Source organism: Barbus barbus (genome assembly GCF_936440315.1).
Source record: "Barbus barbus genome assembly, chromosome: 14".
Classification (NCBI taxonomy): Eukaryota; Metazoa; Chordata; class Actinopteri; order Cypriniformes; family Cyprinidae; genus Barbus; species Barbus barbus.
In genome coordinates, this window is record NC_136742.1 from 19630113 (window position 1) to 19653918 (window position 23806).

General features: G+C 37.8%; 1 protein-coding gene across 4 annotated transcripts; it reads left to right on the forward strand.

Moving 5' to 3' along the window:
* The first annotated feature begins 88 nt into the window (after positions 1-88).
* Positions 89-23806, forward strand: LOC306880480 (kinase D-interacting substrate of 220 kDa B). 4 transcript variants are annotated; one of them, XM_079434013.1, is made up of 30 exons: positions 89-245; positions 2126-2279; positions 2375-2473; positions 4495-4593; positions 4714-4812; positions 4939-5040; positions 5363-5461; positions 6049-6246; positions 6359-6457; positions 6655-6753; positions 6837-6935; positions 7027-7204; positions 7734-7898; positions 8097-8276; positions 8445-8610; positions 10561-10712; positions 10813-11102; positions 11206-11346; positions 12862-13099; positions 13829-13923; positions 14254-14398; positions 15348-15510; positions 16598-16776; positions 17447-17667; positions 18553-18675; positions 19679-19708; positions 20751-20888; positions 20982-21080; positions 21753-21983; positions 22072-23806. In XM_079434013.1, exons 2-30 carry the CDS (start codon positions 2148-2150, stop codon positions 23200-23202), a joined length of 5190 nt encoding a protein of 1729 aa, XP_079290139.1. In that variant the 5' UTR covers positions 89-245; positions 2126-2147; the 3' UTR covers positions 23203-23806. The 4 variants fall into 4 exon arrangements, with proteins under 4 accessions (XP_079290139.1, XP_079290138.1, XP_079290140.1 ...); XM_079434012.1 differs by having other exon boundaries at positions 100-245; positions 19676-19708; positions 22072-23803; XM_079434014.1 differs by lacking the exon at positions 19679-19708 and having other exon boundaries at positions 100-245; positions 4714-4830.

Below are 23806 nucleotides of genomic sequence, written 5' to 3' on the forward strand. Positions count from 1 at the left end.
GTAATATAATAGGCTATCACTTCCCATATTTACTGCCAGCTATCTATCCATCACATGTATTCATCATGTGCTGATCTGAGAGAGGCGTGACGTCACGCCGGACTCGCCAGGAAGACTTCGTCAAAATGGCTGTGGAAGATGGTGAATAGGAAGAAAGAAGCGCCTTAAAAACAAACTAGAGAGAAATACGCCTCTCCAAACGGACCTTCAGACAGCAGAGCATTTCAACGTTTCTTTTCTGTGAGGTACGTCTCGTAGCAGAAGGCAGATGTAGGGTTTAAATCGCGTTTGTCGGTTGATGCCGCGTATGATTGACAGCCTCCTGAAGGACTGTCACGAGCATCAAGCTGTAGAATTAAGCAGAATTGAGCATTCACAGCGAATAAGATGTAGTTTGTTATGTAAATGTACTAAGATACGGTTAATCAGTTGAGGGTTGTTTTGATGGTGATTAATTGCCTTGTTTCTCATAGTGAGTTGGTTGACGAGTCACTGCCCGCCCTGTTATATATCAAATTACAATAATGTTTAGACAGTCTATATCAGGATTAACAAGCACTTTATTACCGGGAAGATCATGTGTTGTGGTTTTTATTGTGCTCTTACTCACCCAGGTTCCATTTGACATTATTTTTAGCCATATCTATCTATCTATCTATCTATCTATCTATCTATCTATCTATCTATCTATCTATCTATCTATCTATCTATCTATCTGTCTGTCTGTCTGTCTGTCTGTCAGTCATAGAGAGAAGCACATCAAACATGCATGCAAAAACAAACAGAAAACAGTACTATATTTATTGATTTGTTATATTTTGTTATATTTTGATATAAAAATATAGCAAAACATAATACATAATGTTTAGTTATTTTTATTGTTTTATGTAATACAGTGTGCTTCTCACCAGTCTTTATAAATATCCATATAATATAGAGCACTCCTCACCATTATAATTGTAGGGCTGTCAGTCATTTCAGCATCTTGCTGTAGACTCTAGGCTGAAACACTCTTGGTGTCCATAAATAATGCATGATGCCATTCCAGAGCAGACAGACGGACAGACAGCATTCACAGCCAGCAATCTAAAGGCATTCACACAAAAGCAGAGGACAGTGTGACACTGAGTGTGCTGGATATATGGTGTCACATAGTGGTTTATAAGAATAACTTCGGTGTCGTGTTTCACAGATAGAGCTTAAAGAGCTGCTTGGGTTCCTGAGTGAGCTGCCATGTTCAATTGGTTGTTGTCCAGTTGTTTGTTGAGTGCCTCCTGTTTTACAGTCTGTACTGAAGGTTAAATTAAGGGTCAAATGCTGTAAAATATTAATATTAAACATTTATTTGAATTGATTTGTGGTTGGAGTTTTGCCACACAGGGTGGAATAGGGTGTTGCGTGTTATAGTGTTTATATTTTTATTTATCTTTCTATCGATCTATTGAGCATTCAATTGTTCATCCTGTCATGTTCTGTTTATTTACTGTTTCACCAGGAATTTAAATTATTTTAATGAAGTGTTAAATGACAAATTACAAATGAAAACATTTATATAATGTTTGTTATATTGGTTGTTTTTCATTACTATTGTATGTAGTAGCCTGTTTTTTTTTGTTGTTGTTGTTTTTTTTTTGTTTTTTTTTTACATTGATGTTTTCATGAAAACAGCCATAGATGCTGGTATGGCAATAGAAATACACAAATAAATAAATGTATTAATGGGGGGGGAATCGAAAGAGTGTTAGGTATGATATTGTCTTTTTGATATATAGGCTATTTATGCTGAATATTTGCACTAATTAGCTGGGAAACCTATTAGAGTGTCTGTGGAGGTGTTTGGAGAAAATGAACAGTTATCTCAGTGTTATGCTTATCTGTGCCAGCCTCCTTTCTCCTGACATTTAAAGTCCATTGCTATTCTTGGCCTGCACTGAAGCAAATTCTCTGATATCACCTGTCACTCAGTCAGGCTAACTCAGCAATTTACCATCTCTCAAAGAATTTCAATTCAGTTACTTATTTCACATTTGTATCCTCCAATAACCTACTGCAGTACTCAGATTAGCTTAGACCATATCTGTTCATAATCTATGTTTTGAAAATTAATACATATATTTCTGTTCAGGGTGTCCCAGTGAGTGGCAATCATGGACACAACAACCTCCATCAAGATGACCACTCTGGCCATCCAGAACCTCTTCAGCTATGTGGAAGAAGAGAATCTGGCTGCTGTCAAAACCCATCTTGACAAGTTCAAAGAGGTGGATGGCCGAAGCGATGTAAGTAACATCTAAAAGAGTCAAACGCAATTTAAGACGATCAGTTAAAATGTAGAAATATCATATCTCTCTCTTTCTCATTGTGTGTTTGACAGAATGGCCAGACTCCTTTGATGTTGGCCTCCGAGCAGGGCAGTCTTGAGATTGTTCAAGAGCTCATCAGAAGAGGAGCAGATGTCAACTTGGATGATGTGGTGAGAAAATGCCCACTTTAGATTAACAAAAAGAGTTGGCAGGTAGTCGCTTTTATTTCTGTTTAATCACTGCAGATATTCACATAACATTTACCAACCAAAAGTGGAGCAGACATTCTCAATGATGCTTGATATAATTTTTGGATGGCTATTATCAGCAGCTTATTACAATGTTGTTATAAGAAAATACGGACACACATACATAAAGCATTTATTTTTTTCCCCAAAATTATTGTTAGAAATTAAATTATAAATTATTATTAAAAAAATTTTACAATCAAAAATTTGAATTTGAATCCCAGTAAAACCTCTTCTGTATTGCTGTGCAATATTTTTGCCATATATTTAAAACCTGTACAACAGGGGTCGGCAAGTAAGTTTGGCATCGGGCCAAAAAAACAATTTCACCACTAGATGGTGGGCCAGAACATAGTCAAAGGATAATTTAAGATATTAATTGATAAAAAAGGCAACCAGAATTGCCTGTGACATACTGTTACAGTGTATTTTGTAACTGGTAGTGAACTGTTACTCTGTGTAAAAGCCTGCGACAGTCATTAACAAAAAGCCACATTTGTGTGGCGGTGTCCGAACAGAGTATGTGAGTGGAGTGGAGCATCAACAATTTCCACTCCACGCTCCGAGCATTTAATGATGACTCCACTCCGAGCTCACTAGCTGGGTGTCCATCACCCTATTTTAATGCGCATTTTGAAGTATCGCATGAGATACGCTTGATGGAAACGCCAAATTTCGAATACAAATCCCTTAATTCACAAAAAAGTTTACGCTCACTTGAGGTGGTTTTTGACCTGTGCGAAAAAGAGTTAATGCGAATAAAGGGAGATGGAAACGCATTTTGTGAATAACTTCCTCCAAGCACATCAAAAAGGTCGTGATTTTGCACTATGATACGGGATAACTTGACTAGAAGCGGACTGAACTCATTCCACAGCATCTGAAATGTGATGGTCGTTCTGAAATGCCTGAGCAAAGTTTGTCATCAAAGTATTTCTGTCTTACACGACTTTGTTCCCAAACAGCAGCATTCACCTCCGAAAGCAATGACAGCATTTATTGTGTTTCGTCTGCTTGCTCTGAGGTGCAATTCATTTTTCATATATAAACATTTTTATATTCAGTAGCTTATCCTAGTCCTAGTAGGCTATTTAGTGCCAGTTTACCAGGAAGTGACGATTTTGTTCTCTTTGACTCGTTGGATGGAAACGGTGCTCGTTCGCAAATATTTTATGCGATATTCAAATTTTGCACACAAGTTAAATTCGCAACATTGGATGGAAACCCGGTTACTGATATCAGAAACACCGCTCTGCGTCTAAAGTATTTCAGTATGTTTGAAATATCACAGTTCTATACCTGTTTCCGAGAGAAAAAAAAAAAAGGTTATTGCGACTTTTTATCTCACAATTCTGACTTTTTTTTCACAGAATTGTGAGATAAACTCGCAATTGCGAGTTATAAGGGGGAAAAAGACTGATATGTTCTCAGAATTGTGAGTTTATATCTCAGAATTATGCAATTGCGAGTTTATATCATGCAATTCTGAGAAAAAAAGTCATAGCCTTCACATTCTTTCTGATTTAAGTGATCCTTTTCTATCTAGCTAGCTCAATATGTTTAACATGTGAATTCTTTCTAAATATGCAGTTATATTACGGGTCGTTGGCATGAATTGTACTCGTGATGGAGCAGTGATGGAGCGCTTTTGGAGCGAGTGAAAAGCCACAACGCTCTTGACTTTTAAAAAATCCGCTCCTCGCTCCATTCAAAATCACACCGTTTAGATCTTTCTGTCATGAAAGATCTATTTCAGAACCAGAAAATCTAAATAATCTGGCTACGGGCGCGGGCCACTTTTGGCCCGCAGGCCGCCTGTTGCTGACCGTAGGGCTTTTCTTTCTAGTACAGCTCCTGCACACTCCATCACTGTTCCCATGGTGACATTAGCCAGTGGTTCAGTGGTTTCCATAGCGACCCATCTCTGTGCTTTTCCCTGATAGGACTGCTGGTCCGCTCTGATCTCTGCAGCTAAGGAGGGGCATGTGGATGTAGTGAAAGAGCTGCTGGAAAACAGTGCTTACATTGAGCACAGAGACATGGTGAGAAAATCTAATAGCAAAGTTTGCATCAAAAGCAATATGTGTCCTTTATTTTGTACAATAAAAAAAAAAATCTTATTTAATTATCAAAACTCAGTGAGGTGGCTTTGTGTCATGCAGGGGGGTTGGACTGCCCTTACTTGGGCTTCATATAAAGGTAGAGTTGAGGTGGCCACGGTCCTGCTTGAGGCTGGGGCAAACCCAAACACCACTGGACAGGTAAAACTTGCATATGGTGTAAGCACATACAAATCATATTAAATCTATAATGAATCCAAGCAATGCCAGTTTAATATATGCATTCATTGACTAATATTCGTCATGCATTTCACATGTCATGCACAGCAATACAGCGTCTACCCCATTATCTGGGCAGCCGGTAGAGGCCAGGCAGAGATTGTGAAACTCTTGCTGGAGCATGGAGCTAAAGTCAACTGCTCTGATAAGGTGAGCTAAAACAATCCTTCCTCACTATGATTAAATAATTATTCATAATAAATGAATAATAATGTTGCAATGGAAAGGGTTAATCATTTAATGAGCAATCGTTGCACTTGTATTGAGTGTTTTTTTTTTTTTTTTTAGTTCTGTTTCTACAAACCAGTCAACATTATTTTCCTTGGTAATCAACAGCATGCCACAGTTGTTGTTGATTGATCTTAATTTGTAATGAGCAGGAAATATTCCTTTAATGATTTTACTGTGAGATATATTTAAGGTAAACACTTGTTTATGTTTAACTTTGAAATGTGTCATTTTATTCTTTTAGTACGGCACCACGCCACTGATCTGGGCTGCTAGGAAGGGTCACTACGACTGTGTGATGCACCTCTTGGAGAACGGAGCCGATGTTGACCAAGAGGGGGCGGTATGAGCTCATTATATAGCATAGTGGTTCTCAACCTTTTTGAATTTAAGGCCCCCCAATGTCTTCAACAATTTTCGAAGGCCCAGATTGTGATTTGCTGGATAAGGATTTATTAGTATTTTTAACTCATGATTTCTACATGGAAAAAATATTTTAGAGCTTGGCATAACTATCAAAAATGTATTATTTAAAAAATACTCATGGAGTTGTACCTAAGATTTGATTAATTTATGTGACTTTTACAGGTCTAGAAATCACACTTTTAAAGTTTATATAAGCATCATTCCTCAAGAAGAATGTCAGTCCTCATACACAAATATACATAACTTTACATATTAACTGAAAAATGTATAAGCGGAAGCTTATTTTACCTACCTTTTTTGTTCATTATAATTCTAATTCTTATATGTTAGACATATTTTGATTGTTAGTTGTTTTTAAATTGCTTTGTCATCTTGTTGTCCCATGAATGTTAGCTGAGGCCTCCTGGTGGGCCCTGGCCCCCTGGTTGAGGACCACTTATTTAGCAGTATTCCATCAGAAACCTGAGGGCCTGTCAGTCATATTTTATTATTTCACCCACTCAGAACTCCATGACGGCACTGATCGTGGCTGTGAAGGGAGGATATACAGAGGTGGTTAAAGAGCTTCTGAAGAGGAACCCTAATGTAAACATGACTGATAAGGACGGAAACACAGCGCTGATGATTGCAGCTAAAGAGGGCTACACTGAGATTGTGCAGGACCTGCTTGATGCAGGAACATACGTCAACATCCCAGACAGGGTGGGTTGAATCTCGCAACAAACCTGTAAACAAACAGAAATTATAAAGCTGATATAATGGATAAAAATGACCTGTGATATTATTTATTGCATGTTGTGTTTTAAACCTGTAGAGTGGCGACACTGTGCTGATTGGAGCTGTGAGAGGTGGGCATGTTGAGATTGTGAGGGCACTACTGCATAAGTATGCAGACATCGACATAAGAGGACAGGTAACATGCCTGTTATATCATATATGTTATATCATATCATATATACTTTAAACTAGGGTTTCAGAATTATGGTTAAACTGATAATCACATTATTATTTATAAAGTATAGTTATTACTCACAGTCTGTTTTTACATTTAATCAGAATTATTTCACTTTTACGTAAGCACAAATCAATTCTGCTGTTTGTTTGTTACAGGAAAATAAGACTGCTCTCTACTGGGCTGTAGAGAAAGGCAATGCAACCATGGTTAGAGACATATTGCAGTGCAATCCTGACACAGAGACCACCACTAAGGTAAAGAACAGCAAGACTTCCGTCAAAGAGATTGTTTCACTGTTTTGAGCCAGTCTTGAGTCTGTATTTGTCTGTATATGTAGGATTCTGAGACTCCACTAATCAAAGCCACCAAGATGAGGAACATAGAAATAGTGGAGCTGCTGCTGGACAAAGGAGCCAAAGTGTCTGCAGTCGACAAGGTAAAACTTCAGTCACAGTTTCTTGCGCATTATTCGCACTCACATGATGAGACTATACCGCACTTTAAATATCTGCTCTCTTTGGCTACAGAAAGGGGACACCCCTCTTCATATTGCCATTCGTGGACGGAGCCGCAGGCTGGCTGAGCTCCTTCTCCGTAACCCTAAAGATGGCCGCCTGCTTTACCGGCCCAACAAAGCTGGAGAGACACCCTATAACATTGACTGCAGCCACCAGAAGAGCATCCTCACCCAGATTTTTGGAGCCCGTAAGTCTGAGACTAGATCTCCATCATGAGCTTAAATATTGATTAACACTCGTTATTAGGGCTGGATATTGATACAGATTTCCTGATGTAATTAGATTCTGATTCACAAGCTTTTGATTCAGTTCTGATTTCGATTCCATTTGATTCAAATGATTCATTTGGGTTTATTTTAGTTATTATGTCTATTTTTATTACCTATGAAAATAGTTATATCTCTGCAAATACTGTAAATTATACAGGATAGTGTTTCAGATGGTTTTAAATCAGTAACTCTTTTGGAATTGTTTATTAAAAGAACTGACTCAGAAGAGTCATTTGTTCACAAATCAGATTAGACTGATTGTTTCTTTATTGTGAACTTTGTGGTATATAGTCTTAATGATCTACAAAAAGAACCTAACATTTTTTTTAAGTAAACATATGTTTTGAATTGCTGTAGTTGCATTTCAGCACTAAATTATATTGTATTTTCTGTAGGTTATGCATGACCTGTGTGTATTTTTGCCCCTCTCTGTGTTGTCCCCTTTAGGACATCTGTCCCCCACAGAGTCAGATGGGGATATGCTGGGCTATGACCTGTACAGCAGTGCTTTGGCAGACATCCTGAGTGAGCCCACCATGCAGCCGCCCATCTGTGTGGGTCTGTATGCCCAGTGGGGGAGCGGCAAGTCCTTCCTGCTCAAGAAACTAGAGGGTGAGCATTATTTAGAGTCGCTCGGCTTAAACTAGGAAAGTGACCTGAAAAACATATTTTAAAGCACAGTTTACTCATGTACAGCACGTACCTACCTAGCTTTTTAGCTATTTCTGAGCTTGAAATGTTTAATCGAGCTCAATACGCTGCATCTGGTGTATATTTATTGGTGGATGAATCTTCATATTTCTTTCTCAGATGAGATGAAGACATTTGCAGGTCAGCAGGTGGAGCCTTTGTTCCAGTTTTCCTGGCTGGTTGTGTTATTATCGTTCCTGCTGTGCAGCTCTGTCGCACTAGTGCTCGGCTTCACTGTGGATACCAAGCTGGCTATCGCCGTCTCTCTCAGCATTCTGGCTCTGCTTTATGTATTCTTTGGTAAGAAAAACAGTTTTTTTTATTTTGCCAGACTAAGTTCTTTATTCATGGTAAAAATCCATACTTTTTGGTCATAATTGAGTTAGGAGTTATCAAGCCAAACTCAATCAATATCCCTTTAAGGTATAGTGAATGAACATATATAACGTACTCTCCATCTCTACACAGTGGTTGTGTACTTTGGGAGCAGGCGTGAGGGTGAGAGCTGGAACTGGGCGTGGGTCATTAGCACCCGTCTGGCCCGACACATCGGATACCTGCAGCTTCTGCTCAAACTCATGTTCGTCAACCCACCAGAGCTGCCAGAACAGACCACCCGTGCACTGCCTGTCAGGTAATTACCTATACTCTACATAAACCATTTATCCATTAATATAAATGATGGATGTGGACTTTTTCCATTTTCCCATTTGTCATTTTATTCTCAAAAACACCCATGATGAGCTGTTGACGTGGTGTTGACTTGACTTATTAGCCAATAGTCACTGCAACGTTAATGTGAAGAGCAGCTTCAGTGCAGTAGTATAAGTGCTGTCTGTAAGGTTTTCCCAACTGTAATATTAGACTTAAAACTCTATGTATAATTTTACAGTTTATGTATTATTATTTACAAGTATAATAATAAAGATATATTAAAAACAAGGTATTATTATTGTAATGTAATAAGTATATATTAGGCACTACCATTCCAAAATTTGGGGTCAATTTTAAGAAATTGAATTTAAATTGAAGGGTTAGTTCATCCCAAAATGAAAATTATGTCATTAATTACTCACCCTCATGTTGTTCCAAACCCGTAAGACCTTCGTTCATCTTCGGAACACAAATTAAGATATTTTTGATTCAATCGGAGAGCTATCTGACCCTCCATAGACAGCAACGCAACTGTAATATTCCCAGGTCCAGAAACGTAGTAAATACACCGGGAAAACTGTCCATGTGACATCAGTGGCTCAACTTCAGTTTTGCGACGCTACGAGAATCCTTTTTTTTTGCGCAAAGAAAACAAAAATAACTATTTACTCAACCATTCTTCTCCCCCGAGTTACGTCGTCCGCCATTTTAGAGAGTATCACAATAGAGTGGGGGAACTATGACGTCACTCTGTAGGCGGATCGGCTGTTAGCCTGAAACTGGTCCCTCGACAAAAACCCTATAGGATTTTCCCATAGGCTTTTTGGATAATCGCATAAAATAAGCTCTGTGTTCAATCATAGTTCATGAAACTTACACGTTTTGACCATCGAGATAATCTTTACAAAGTAATACAAATTTTATGAATTTTGAAGCCTAAATACAAGTGCCAGAACTAAAAAGCTAACATTAGGCTATAAACGAACTACAGCACCACGGTCGCTCTCCTTCAACGTCACCACCACCATGTTTCCGACCACTTTTAAACTTATTTTTAGAAACATTTTCCATGATAATTATTTACTCTGGATGAATTTTAATCCAAAAGAGCACGAGACTGTAAAAGCGGGTTAGAATGAGTTCCTGTTTGGCGTGATGACGTTGAATGTCTCCGACAGCGCCTGTAGTCCCATTTAGCAACTTGTTAGCAACCGTCTTTTTAAAGAAACGTAACAGCTTTAAAAAATCACGAGTGGGGTGTAATTTATGTGTTTTATGTCGTAGAATAAAACGTGAAAGTATCTTGAGCCTGTGTAAACCACGGACCTTATTTAAGGGATTTAACCAAAATCCCATTCAAAAAACCCATTGACTCTGGGATGATGGAACCAGAAGTGCTAAAATGCTAACTCGCTTCCGGGTTTTCGCCTACAAAGTGACATCATAGTTCCACCACTCTATTCATGCGCACGCTTTCGCCTAAGCGTAAACAACGCTTCATACGCAGCTTTCGTACATGCGTGTGCTTTCCCCCGAACGTAAACAACGCTGATTACGTCAAATACGTTCTTGGGTGCTCTCCAAAATGGCTCTCCATTTTAAAATATATTAAAATAGGAACTAGTTTTTTTACATTGTAACAATATTTCACAATGTTGCTGTTTTTACAGTATTTTTGATCAAATAAATGCATCCTGGTTCATTTGTGAGCCTTCAAAAACATTAAAAAGTATTAAAGATGTCTTTGGAACTTTTTAACTATGATTTTGATGTATATTGATTAAATTTGATTAAAATTAGTTTTTTGTTTTTTTTGTAGTGGCTAGTTTTTTTATATTCTTGCAGAAGAAAGCCAAAAAAAAAAAAAACAGAGGTCTGGTTTGAATGTGACTCTTTGGTAAGTGAAAGCTAAAATAATTTTTTCTTTCAGGTTTCTGTTCACAGACTATAACAGGTTATCCAGTGTGGGTGGGGAGACGTCCATGGCTGAAATGATTGCTACTCTCTCGGATGCCTGTGAGAGGGAGTTTGGCTTTTTGGCCACCAGACTTTTCAGAGTCTTTAAAACTGAGGACACTCAAGGTAAAGGCCACTTAACCATTCTTGATTCTTCAGGGACTATGTTAGTAAATATAGCCTATATTTGCTACAGTATATTTATTGTAACCATGTCTACCCTCAGGTAAAAAGAAGTGGAAGAAGACATGTTGCATCCCATCCTTTGTTATCTTCCTCTTCATCCTGGGCTGCTTGATCATGGGAATGGCCCTGTTGGCGGTCTTCAAGGTGGATGGGCAAAACCAGACAGTGAACGCAGTGCTGGTTTCCATGGCGAGTGTTGTTGGTTTGGCGCTGTTGCTTAATTGTCGCACCTGGTGGCAGGTGACAGACTCAGTGCTGAACTCCCAGAGGAAGAGGCTGCACAGTGCCGCCAATAAGATGCACAAGCTGAAGAGTGAAGGCTTTATGAAGGTTCGTTGACAGGCTTCTGAGTAACTTATACAAAGAGCTACATAGAGTCACACACAAGTAATATTTGTATACAGTGTCACAGATGGTCAACTTTTTTTCACAGGTCATGAAGAATGAAGTGGAGCTCATGGCTAAGATGGCCAAAACTATAGACGGCTTCACCCAGAACCAGACTCGTCTAGTTGTCATCATTGATGGTCTGGACTCCTGTGAACAGGATAAAGTGCTACAGATGCTTGACACGGTGAGCACCAGCAGTTGTGAGAACACCAGTGTTTTTAATGCTAACTAAAACAACTAAATATAATTTCCATTCATTAAAATAAAGCTCCAATAAAATAAAATATCATTATTAGATGGAAAAAAAATTTACTTAAAAAAACTGTTAGTTGACAAAGCAACATTTCTAGTAAATTATCTTTTAAATACTAAATTTATTAAAATCATAAAAGAAAATAATTTAAATATAAATAAATGAAGGCTGAATAGAAATTATTAAAAACAATGAAGATGAAAATGTTAAAACAAAATAACTACAATTATAATGATAACTGAAAATATACAAATAAAAGGTAATTCAAAACATCAATAGCTTCTATAATAGTATATAAATAATACTTAAATAACACTGGTGCACAGAAGTCTCGGCCTAAAATGTCATGCCTGAAAATATCATCCATCTATTTCTTGACAAGTCTCCCTCTTAAATTGCCATCAACCATGAAATCTCTTAAAACCAGGGATAGTTCACCTTCAGTTGGTCCCCACTAGACACTTTGGCACCGCGTAGTTCTTGGAACTTGCCAGCAGGGTAGTTCCTAGAGAACCAATTTCTCCCTTGGGCCGTTTCCTGCTTGTATTTGTACAGGCACCGACAGCGACATCTTTATTCGCGCCATTTACAAAAATAAACTACTGGTGAATGGAGGATGCCGTGCTCAGAGCTGTTTTTGATGTGTGTCTTGGGTTTCGTGATAAAGGAGATGGAATGTAAAGGCACAATTTATGCAATTAAAAGAGCACAAAAATCTGACTAAATCTCCAAAGAACACAAAGCTGCAGATAACAGGTAGCTAAATGTTGTTTTCCTTGTTCGTGGAGTAAATTTTTTTACACAGCTTTTTAAAAAAGCCAGGGAGCCAGTGTTTCGTACACATTTGGCCAATCAGCATATACTTTCCTATAGAACTGTTTTAGATCCTACTCTGAAGAAGGAGCTAATTTCTAGGAACTATGAAAATGTTTCTTCGGGCCGAAAGCTCCTACTGACTTGCATAGTGTTTTTTTTTTTCTTTTTCATACTATGGAAGTCAGTGGGGACCAGCTACTGAAGGTGAACTATCCCTTTAAGTCTGCGCTGTCATGTGCAATGATGCCTTCAAGCTGATTAAATAATTTGAAAAGACAGTGGTCTCCTAGCACTGGCTTTTCTGCTAGTCTAAGAAACACTGAACAGACCCGTTGTTTTAGTGATAACCAACAGCATCCTTAATCTATTTAGTCAATTGTATTAAGTCCCTGAAAAGAGTCATTGGTCCTATTCTAAATAATATTATTTTATCATACATTTAAAGAAATACTTGGATGCTGACTTTTAATGTACTGACAGAGGATCTAGTGCATGTGAAGTGAGTGTTAGCTTGATCAAATCCTTTAAATGTCACCCTTAATTTCTATAAAATGTTTTTTTTTTGTGTTGTTTAAATCACCACTTTTGAGGCCTATATAAAAAACTTGTCAAAACTGTATTGCTGATTAGGTGAGAGTGCTGTTCTCCAAGGGTCCATTCATCTCTGTCTTCGCCAGTGATCCTCACATCATCATCAAAGCTATAAATCAGAATCTAAACAGCGTGCTGCGTGACTCCAACATCAACGGCCATGACTATATGCGCAACATCGTCCACCTTCCTGTCTTCCTCAACAGCCGTGGCCTCAGCAGTGCTAAGAAGATGTGTGCACCCACTCCTGCTAACGGAGACACTGGGAACTCTGAGGGTTTGTATCAACATGGGTTAAAATACAGTAGGATGTCTCGTGTTTCAAATAATGAGTGACTGTTGGGTAGTAGTCTTCCTTGTGTTTCAATATACACCACCATTCAAAAGTTTGGGATCAGTAAGAATTGTATAATGTTGCTTTTATTTGATCAAAAATATAGTAAACAGTAATATTACAACAAAATAACTGTTTTCTGTTTTAACATATTTTAAAATAATTGATTGATTCCTGTGATGGCAAAGCTGAATTTTGAGCAGCCACTACTAAAATCTTAAAAAAAAGTCTTTCTTAAAAAACCCATTCCAGTATTCTGATTTGGTGCTCAAGAAATATTTGTTATTATTATCACAGTGGAAAACAGTTGTGCTGCTTATTATTTTTGTGGAAACCATGATACAGTTTTTTTTAATTCTTCGATGACTAGAAAGTTCAAAAGAACAGCATTTATTTAGCATGGAAATTATAATTGTCTTCACTTTCGCTTCTGATTCAAATGCTTTCTTGCTAAATAATAATAAATTACTGACTTTGAATATTTGTATGGTGGGTTACAAAATGTAGCCAGACATATCTTGTATTTTATGCCAACATAGTGTCCAAACCACATTCCTCTAACCCTACTCTGACCAACATTTCATATTAGCTTTTAAATCTTTGTTGTAAATCAAATGCTGCATGACAAAAATGCCCGCAAAGCAAATTTCTTATAATTTTCTTATGCTGTAGGTTCAGGTTGGCATGAGGAGTTGGACAGAAAGTTGTCCCAGAACAGCCTGGGTGACCAGACCAAGTTTGGCAGTAAGACGACTCTTAACCGCAGGGTAAGTTGATAAATATGCTGCTTTATGTCAGAAGGCTACTTACATTATAATGATTAGCGATTATGAATAGGACAAATAGTTATGTGATGTTTTCAATAGCATGATGATTTGAACTCCAAAGATGAACGGAATTGTTTGTCTTGTCTGGCAGTCCCATGGCTTGTGTTTGTGCAGTTTGTCTGACTAATCCAATGACAGTAATGTTACCACATGATATGCTCATATCACAAAATGTTTCCAAATTTCTCCCTTGACATTTTCCTTCCCTGTATTCCTTAATGCTATTGATTTAGAATAAGTGTGATTTAAATCTGGCTGATCTCTCCTCAGGATACTTATCGCCGTCGACAGATGCAGAGGTCAGTCACGCGTCAGATGTCCTTTGACCTCACAAAACTTCTTGTCACCGAGGACTGGTTCAGTGACATCAGCCCTCAGACTATGAGGAGACTCCTCAACATTGTATCAGTGACAGGTCAGCATTCAATCTTTAAGGTCAACATGTTCCTAAAATGATTTATCACTGCATGTTATTTCAAAGGAAAAAATTATCTGTGTAATCTTTAATCAAAATGCAGTAACTTGCTCTTACTCTGAAACAACTTTTCTTTTCCAATGACATCACTTCAGCTATTAGGTAATGTTTACCAATAGGCAAACGGGCTTAGTCTGGTTAGTAATGGCCACCTTTTGTAATCCAAATGAAACATGATGCTTTCTAATTGACCCATTTTTTTTTATTTTGAGTATCCTGTTTTTCTCTGAAATATGTCACCTTATGGAAGTAAGACAGGTTGCAAAACATGTGAATTATAGCTGAGTTGCAGAAGGATACTACCATATGAAAGTTTACAGTCAGATATTGTTTTAAGAAAGAAATTAATACTATTTATTCAGCATAGGCATATTAAATAATCAAATGGCAGTACAGACATTTATAATGTTACAAAAGATTTATTTTTCAAATAAATGTTATTTTGAACTTTCTTTTTTTATTAAAGAATCCCTTAAAATGTATTACCCATTCTACAAAAATGTTAAGCATTAACTATTTTAAAGTTTGATAATAATAAAAAAATGATGATTCGAACCAAATTTCCATATTAGTATGATTTTTGATGGATCATGTGAAGCTGAAGACTGGAGTAATGGCTGCTGGTAATTCAGCTTTGCCATCACAGTAATAAATTACATTTTAAAATATATTTAGATAGAAAACAGTTGTTTCTTTTCTTTCTTTTTTTAAAGTTTTTTCTGTGATTTTGATCAAATAAATGCAGCCTCGTTGAGACTTTAAAAAAAAAAAAAAAAAATCATACCAACCCCAATTTTTTTTACCATATTGTATGTAGTAACTATAATGGAATATGAACTTTCAGATATGAAATCTAAAAGTCTGAACATTCAGAACTCCTCTTGTTTAGGCCGCTTGTTGAGGGCCAATCAGATAAGTTTTAACTGGGATCGGCTTGCATCTTGGATCAACTTGACTGAGCAGTGGCCGTATCGCACATCCTGGCTCATACTGTACCTAGAAGAGACAGATGGCATCCCTGATCAGGCAACTTTTAAAACCATCTATGACAGGTGAGGGCTTTTAAAGAAACCACATGACACTATTTATGTTTTATAATGTCATTATGATGTTGTAATGTAGATCTCTAGAAAAGTGCATTTGAACTAACACAATTCCTGATGTTTCAATTTCACCACATGCTTTATTATCACAGTAGTTTTGTAGCTCATCAGATTGCCAGAAACACACTGTTGTTTTAAAGTTGAGATCAACAACTCAGATCATAGCTAATCTGTACAAAAAGTTTTTTTTTTATCAGAGTAATCTTATGTAATGTATTTGTCCTGCTGGGTTTTTTTTTGCGTGTAGTTTGTTCGTTAGCCCATTAGGGTCCTAGAGAAAAATGTCTCCTTTGGGAATCTTCCTGGAAACAAATAATGGGAGGCCACAGAATGTCAGATGAAGCCAAAGAAAGCAGGTTCAGATCATTAGATAGGCTTCCCTACGGTGATTAGTCAGATGATGCTATTCATGTAAGACTTGTGTCACTGCATAGATATGTCATCAGATATGAAATGATTATGGAATATACTGACTGCACTCATGATGTTTATATCTTTACACATGCGGTATACCATCACTGTGCAGTTCTTGTTGTACACAAATATAAAGAGAGAAATGAATGCATTCTGGGTGTATTCTGACATTTTGAGGGGTTTATAGAGCATTTCTGAAAACCCTTAGGTCTGTTTAAGTGGAAACATATGAAGTTTGTGGTTTTATGAAGAGGTTTGGCATCCAGAACATCAGTAATATTGCTGTATTGTGTTGATACTGGCTGTCTGCACACTCCTTCCACTCTTAAAGCGGCCCATGCCCCAGAAACACAAAATGAAATGAAGATATTGTGCTGCTAATGCTGAGTTATATCAGCATCATTTTCATTTCAGTAAAACCATCATGACTTTGTTTTATCTGGCAAGGCTCAGTGTAATTTATGCCAGGGTATGCTAAAACCAGTCATTCTCACAAGACCTGCATTGTTTTAATAAAAACGTGATGGACGCTTTACACATGCAAAAGTAACTTTTACAAACCTTAAAATATTAGTATTGTCTCATATTTCTCAACTTGTATCTTTCATGTACTGCCTGACAGGATCTCCAAGAACATTCCAACCACTAAAGATGTGGAGCCTTTGCTGGAGATAGATGGTGATGTCCGTAGCTTTGAGGTTTTCCTTTCTTCCCGAACTCCAGTGCTTGCGGCTCGAGACATCCGCACCTTTCTCCCCTGCACTGTTAATTTAGATCCCAAACTCAGAGAGATTATTGCAGGTAAATGTCTCTTTTTAAAACAAATCACATTTCAACCCAAACTAGCTAGCCACTAGCTGAAAGCTTAAGTGACAGCTTAATTTAGACAACATATGCCGTTCTGTTAGTAATTCTCGATTTTTTTTATCATTTTATTAATAGTAATTTTTTTTTTTTATAATATGTGAATAGATTTTAATTTAATGTATGTTGCATATTGACAGCTTAATTTAGGGTTAATTTTGCAATGCTGTCACTTATTCTGTCTTGTATTTTATAATTTTTTTTTATTAAAATAGTAATTATTTTTAATATGTTATTGTTTTTATTTCTTAATTTTATGTTTATTGCATATTGACAGCTTAATTCATGCTAAATTGGCAATGCTGTCACTCATTCTGGCTTGGATTTAATTTAATAAAATATAAATTATTTTTAATTGTATGTTATTGTTTTTTTATTTAATGTTTATTGCATATTCACAGCTTAATTTATGCTAAGTTTGCAAACTCAATTTATTACTCATTTTAAATTTTTTATTAAGTGTAATATTAATAAATGTATATTAAAAACACACACACACACACACATATATATATGTCCCAAAATTTGATAAAAAAGTTTCTGTTGACCTTAGTCATACCCTGTTGACAAGCATATTTTCCAAGTTTTTATCTCTGTATTTTCTCAGATGTGCGTGCTGCCCGGGAGCAAGTGAACATGGGTGGTGTCACCTATCCCGCACTACCTTTACAGGAGGGCCGTCCAATATCAGTCTACAGTCAGCAGTCCTCTGCCTGCTCCCCTACTGCCTCCTACAACGGCCCGTATAATCTGCCGGGTGTGTCTCCTCAGCCCCACAGCGCTTACTTCAGCGGCATGGCCGGGCCACAACACCCGTTCTACAACAGGGTGAGTGTCATTGCACGGATAACGCACAAAAGATCACTTGAATTACAAAATATGATAGATTAAACTGAATCAGAAACTGTGTTTTTGTTGCAATCTAGCATTAGATTATTGCCATCTCTTTGGGAGGCATTTGAGGTGAAATGGGTCCAGTTAAAACTGATAAATAGTGTCAAGTGTAGATTGATGACTCAGCTGTGTTTTAGATTTAACTTTCCTCAGGGAGCTCTACTAGGCACATCGGCTCAATTAATAGATGAGGGAAGTCCCTTGGATGAGCACACACCTCTCAAAGTATTCCAGCCTCAGTTCCAAACATTTCCACATGCCCACCCAGACAATTTTTCATTCATTCCCCTGTGCTCATGTTTCAGTGATTATTTTTCTTCATTTTAGCATCATTTATATTTGCGTTTGCCTTGTTTTCTTAAGTTCAGCCCCATCATGTAAAAAATGAGGTGTTCATGAGGCTACATGTTTGTACACATTGTATCCCTCCTAATTATTTATTTTTTTATCATTTGTTCGCGTTAGAGAGAGAATGTGTGTGTGTGTGTGTGTGTGTGAGAGAGAGATTGAGTGTTATTTCATATGTTTGGATTTAAAGGAATCTTTCAGGTTCAATACAATTAAGCTCAGTTGACCGTGTTTGTGGCATAAGGTTGAATACCAAACATTTTCTTTAAGAGAAGAAAACCTAGTTACAATAATAGTCCAAAAATGGAAGGGCAAGTCTAAATTATTAGTAAATAATAATACAAAAAGAAGAAAATTGTTTATTGGTTTACCTTGCATTGAACTTGAACATTCCTGCATGTATTTATTCATGTTTTTCTGTTATATTTTCATTCCTTAAATTGTTTTTCTCCTCCAAACTTGATCTCCCAGCCATATTTCCCCCAACATCTATACCAGCTGCCACGGCAGTATGCTGGCAGCTCCTTCCCTGCTCATGTTCTTCCACGTCCATTCATTAAAACCGGCTATCCAAAGGACCATTGCAGTGGACTTGTAAGTACTAGTCATGAACAAAAGCTGCCAGACCTTGTGCTTATGGATAACAGCATAGCGCTAGTGTTAGACATTCTTGCTAGGGTTTCACTTGCTGACATACTTTTCTTTTACAGATAATGTTTAATTTTTGCTCTGCAGGTGTTTCCTTTTATAAACATGAATATAAAGTTTCTTCTTCCCTCTTGTCTTATATGTCAGTATCATTTTATTTTCGCTGTTTTCATGGTGTTGCTCCAGATATACTTTATGCTTTTTCTTAGAGTGTAATGTGTGATATGAAAGTCTGTCATATTCTTTGTGGCACTTTGTACCCTTTAAATTGAGGCTTTGGCCTGTTCCAAATCTTGACAGTCTCGACTGTGTCCAACATTAAAACATACATATTTTTGACGGTCTATTTAATTGTTTTTAAATTAATTGTAAAAGTATTTTTAATTAAATAATATTATTTGCTAAAAATTCTCTTTACATTTTTTTATTTATATCACAAATTAATGTTGACTGTTCAAAAAAATAGTTTTTTTCCTTTCATTTTTGAGTTTTTCACTAATTACAAACTGATTTTTGATCCCACAACTAGGTCCCAAAAATGATAGCTTATTTAGGCTTAATTTAGCATTTTTTTTCTCATTACATTTTGTTTCTAGAAAACAACATTCAAGATTTTTAAAATAAATGTTCAGTCCCTGTTTTGTACCCTATTTGTGAAAGGTGCCTTATACCTAGTGTTTGACATTTGGTACATTTTAAGCTTCATTTGTGTGAGAACAGAAGCAAGATGCCAGTGTTCAAACAGGCACTGCACTAGTGACGTCAAGCACCAGCTGCCTTAATGTTCACCGGAGGCTTTCACAGTCCACCAGTTCCCACATGCCGTAGAGAAAGACCCATTTGCTCCGTGTTTAAACTCTCTCCATCTTTCTTTCATCAACATGAATGTAGTTCCCTCACAATTTCCACCTCCTTTGTCTCTTCCCTCCTCTCCTCTCTCCTCAAGCAGGGTAAGGTACCGTCTTTCAAAAATAAGCAGGTACTGAATCCTTCTAGACTTGGCTTAAGTCCTGCTGCTCTGCTTACGCTTCCCTTCCTCACATGCCTTCACAAACACACGCTAACACTCTCCAGAGCTCTAAACACTTACACCCCCGGCATGCACTATGGGACAAAAAAAATTCCCTCACAGTGGGGAAGGAGGAGTAAAAGTGCTTAAGTTGAGGTTAGATGCCTAATATAAGGTTCAAATTCAAATATGTCAGTCAACTGTACTAATAAAAGGGTCACTGCATTAATACTCATACCCACCTAAGTGACAAGCTAACATGGAGCATTGTTTACTTGATCACATTAAACTTAAGTCCTTCTCCTTCCTCAGAATTCTCACTTTCCCCTAAATCTTTCAAGCTTCTGTCCTTAAAAAATCCTTCAAAAATAAAGAAATCCTATCTGTTTCTACACCCTTTCAATTGTGACGATGCAGTAGTTTCAATGATGCCAATTTACACAAAAGCCATTGAAATAATCAGCTTCTCACACAGCGTGGCCTGGATGCTGAACTTTTAAAGTGTTCTCTCAGAAAACTTTAAAAGTATAGAACCCAGGTGCCACTTTAACCTTTCCTTAACAGAGGTCTGTATTTATAGTCCATGTGTAGGTCACAATTTTTGGTTTTGTTATAATTAGACATAGCTATTTGAAAGCTACATAATACTTAATGTTAAGTGTGGTGGTAGATGTGACCCTTCAGCACTAACAAATTCTGAGTACAACTGTTTGTATCCCTAACTTTTTCTTACTATCATATATCACTCTAGATTTGCACTAGCTTCTTTGAAATCCTGCTGACAGCAATATGTTCAAAGTGTATTGCATACTTTCCTCCGCAGTACCTCTTTTTGATCCCTCTCTTCCTTGAATTTTAATTCAAGACCTTTTGCATCCCCTTTGGACTGTTTTCTAAAAATCTGCATGGTCTATCTCTTGTGGTAGCAGTCTGAAGGCTTCAGAGATCTTTCATATGCACACTGTTCTGATGTAATTGAGTGGCACTAATGGTTCTGTGTCGTGTGTACCAGGGCTCTGCCTCTGTGGTCTCAGGCACTCCATCGATGCTGCTCAGCTCAATGAGCACAGATGTTGTCTGTGAGCGTGTCAAACTTATCGACGGCATGGACCAGAACATGCTTTCTCAGTATACAGCCACCATTAAGAAGGTGTGTATTTGTGAACCCAAAAAATTATTAACTGAGAAGAAAAACTGTTTTGGACTACGTTCTGATTTTGTGATTTTTTTTTTTTTTTTTCAGGCTAACATAAATGGCCGGGTTCTGTCTCATTGTAACATTGACGAGCTGAAGAAAGAGATGAGCATGAATTTCGGCGATTGGCAGCTTTTCAGGACAACAGTGAGTAGCTTTCTATCAGTAATATAATGAGCTGGTCAGATTTTTATGCCTTGCTAGCATACAAAAAATATTTAATTTAAAATGCCTATGAATTTAAATGTGTGCTTGTTTAAATTTATAAATTCAAAATTTCTAATTTAATGTAGCATTCTATGTATTATATGAATATATATATGTATTTTAAAAGTTTTATATTTATTTAATAATTATATCTAATATATTTAATATTCATATTTATTATATTTGTTTAAATTAATTGTTATAAATGTTTACAAGCATTTAGTTTCTTTCACCAAGTGCTTTATAAAAATATAAATAAATGCAATAATATCTTAAAATAATACAGGATATTAAGTTCATTAACTATTTTGCTAAAAAATAATGACATTTGTGGCAGATTATGTAATTTTTAAACCACGTTTTTACACACTTGTTGCTACTTAGTCACATTTTATTCTTGGAAAAATAAAGCCAGTTCAATATTTTAGCCAGTTCAATATTTCTACCTAACAGAAAAAATAACTAAATCTCACAGAAAGCCAAATGTTGAAGTTGTACATTATCAACAAATGTAAGATTGACCCAATAGTGCAAGTGATACTACAGTTAATTGGCCTGAAAGTCTCTCACACTGGCCCTAAATTCTGGTGTAATGAAGTCGATGTTGTGCAGGTGATTGAGCTCCGTCATGTGGAGAGCCAGATCCTGCATGAGGAGGCTCCTAGTGAGCAGGGCAGCAGCATGGTTGGCCATGTGGAGTCTTGCAGGCACACTGGTGCTCCCGTTCATGGAGGAGTCGGTAACACGGACACCTCACCAATGTACAACTTCAACCTGAGCTTTGAGGAGCTCAGTAACGTGGGCTTGGATGAGCCTCCTAGGCATTCCAACCCTACGTGGACGGTAAGCATTTCTTCCTAGGTTCTTGAACGCTTTTTTCCAAGCCATTCCATATTTAGACATTTATCTCAACATCTCTTGCCTTCTGTAGGCCACCACTCACCGTACACCTAGTATGTCCAGCCTCAACTCTCAAGAGTCCTCCAATGAAATTTGCAAGCTAACAGACAAGCAGCAGGCCGAGTACCACAATGCCTACCAGGAATACATCGCCTCCATGGCTCAGATTGAGGTAGGAATGGAGAAACCTGTGCCACCTTTTGTTGGCCAGCTAATGCACTCCAGCTCTGAGGACAAGAAAAAGGATGGAGGTGACCAAGATGGGCGCAAATCAGTTTCAAAACGAGGAAGCAGCAAGTCCGGGACCGATAATACCGACTACGCTTCGGCAGACACGCCCACTTTAGATCCCATAACAGAAGAGGATGAGAAGGTTGACCATGGGTCATCAAAGTCCCTTCTGGGACGCAAGACATCTGGAGAGAAGGTGAGCCTCTTCCAGGGTGCTGATCTGAAGCTGAAGCCTGGAGGTGGTTTACGCTACCAGAAACTAACCAGTGATGACGAAGAGTCGGAAGAGTCGGATAACGCCCCTCTGCTCAAGGATGGAAAGAAACCCGAGCCCAAAGCCTCAGATGCTGGAGATCGATCTTTGGCCAAAGGTAAGGATTACCTTTCAGATAAGAAAGATTCTTCTGACTCGGGCGTCCGCTCCAACGAAAGCTCTCCCAACCATTCCTTGCAAGACGAAGAGGCCGACCTGTCTCAGTCTGAGAGGGCTAACCTGATTGACCTGGATGAGGAGAACTCAGCTCGAAAGCGAGGGCTGCCGAGTAGTCTGAGTGGCCTCCAAGACCCAGTTATCACCCGCATGTCCATCTGCTCTGAAGACCAGTGCAGTCTTCTGGCCAGCAGCCCCGAAGAGAGCTGGCCTTCCTCCAAGAGCTACAACCTCAACCGTACACCCAGCAACACCACCCTCAATAACAACACAAACGCCCAACAAGGAAACAACATTCGCCAACCCACAGATAGCTCCAACACCACCTCCACTGGAAGTGACGTCATCATGACTCCTGGTTCCAGCACCACCACCACCCAAAATGAGAACGTCCGTGTGGTGCATCTGAAGAGGGGGCTTAACCCTGGAGACCCTCCTAAGATCTTCAAAGTGTCTTCTGACACAGTCACCTTCGGAGAAGAGCGTGAAAGTATCCTGTAGGTGACGTCTGGATCTACAGCAGTCTTAGCTAATAAATGTTTTGTGGTGACGCATGCCTAAATACACGTAACAGTGATTGTGACATTTCTAAATGTTAAGTGTAGTTGAAGTGGGCTTCATTCAGATCTGTCCATTTACTCATCATTCACCATCATATAGTTACATGTGGTGTTTCCGTACAGTATTAGTAGCTTAATCACGTATTAATATCACCAGTTGTATAGCTATAAAGCATTTTGGAATCACAGCTGTAGAAGAATATTCAGTAGTGTTTCCCAAAGGAAAATATTGTCGTACCTTGTCATAGTAAAGCACCCAAACTTTGTGTAAACCCCTTAAAAAGTATGAATATGAAGATTCAATCTGGCTTGGTGTTGTATTGCGTTGTCCTGCACGCCCTCTTTGTGCTGTAGTTACAGTAGTATATAAGCAGTGACAAGCATGTGTCAGACTGCAGTCCTAAATTAGCCAGTAAAAACTGCATGCCCTGTGATGCTAGTATTTAGCAGTTGACTGTACTGTTGGCAGCTGTCCTGAAAAGTAAAACGTGTTTGGTGATGCTCATCTTCAACGTGGAATGAAATAAACCTGCACTGACAGTATC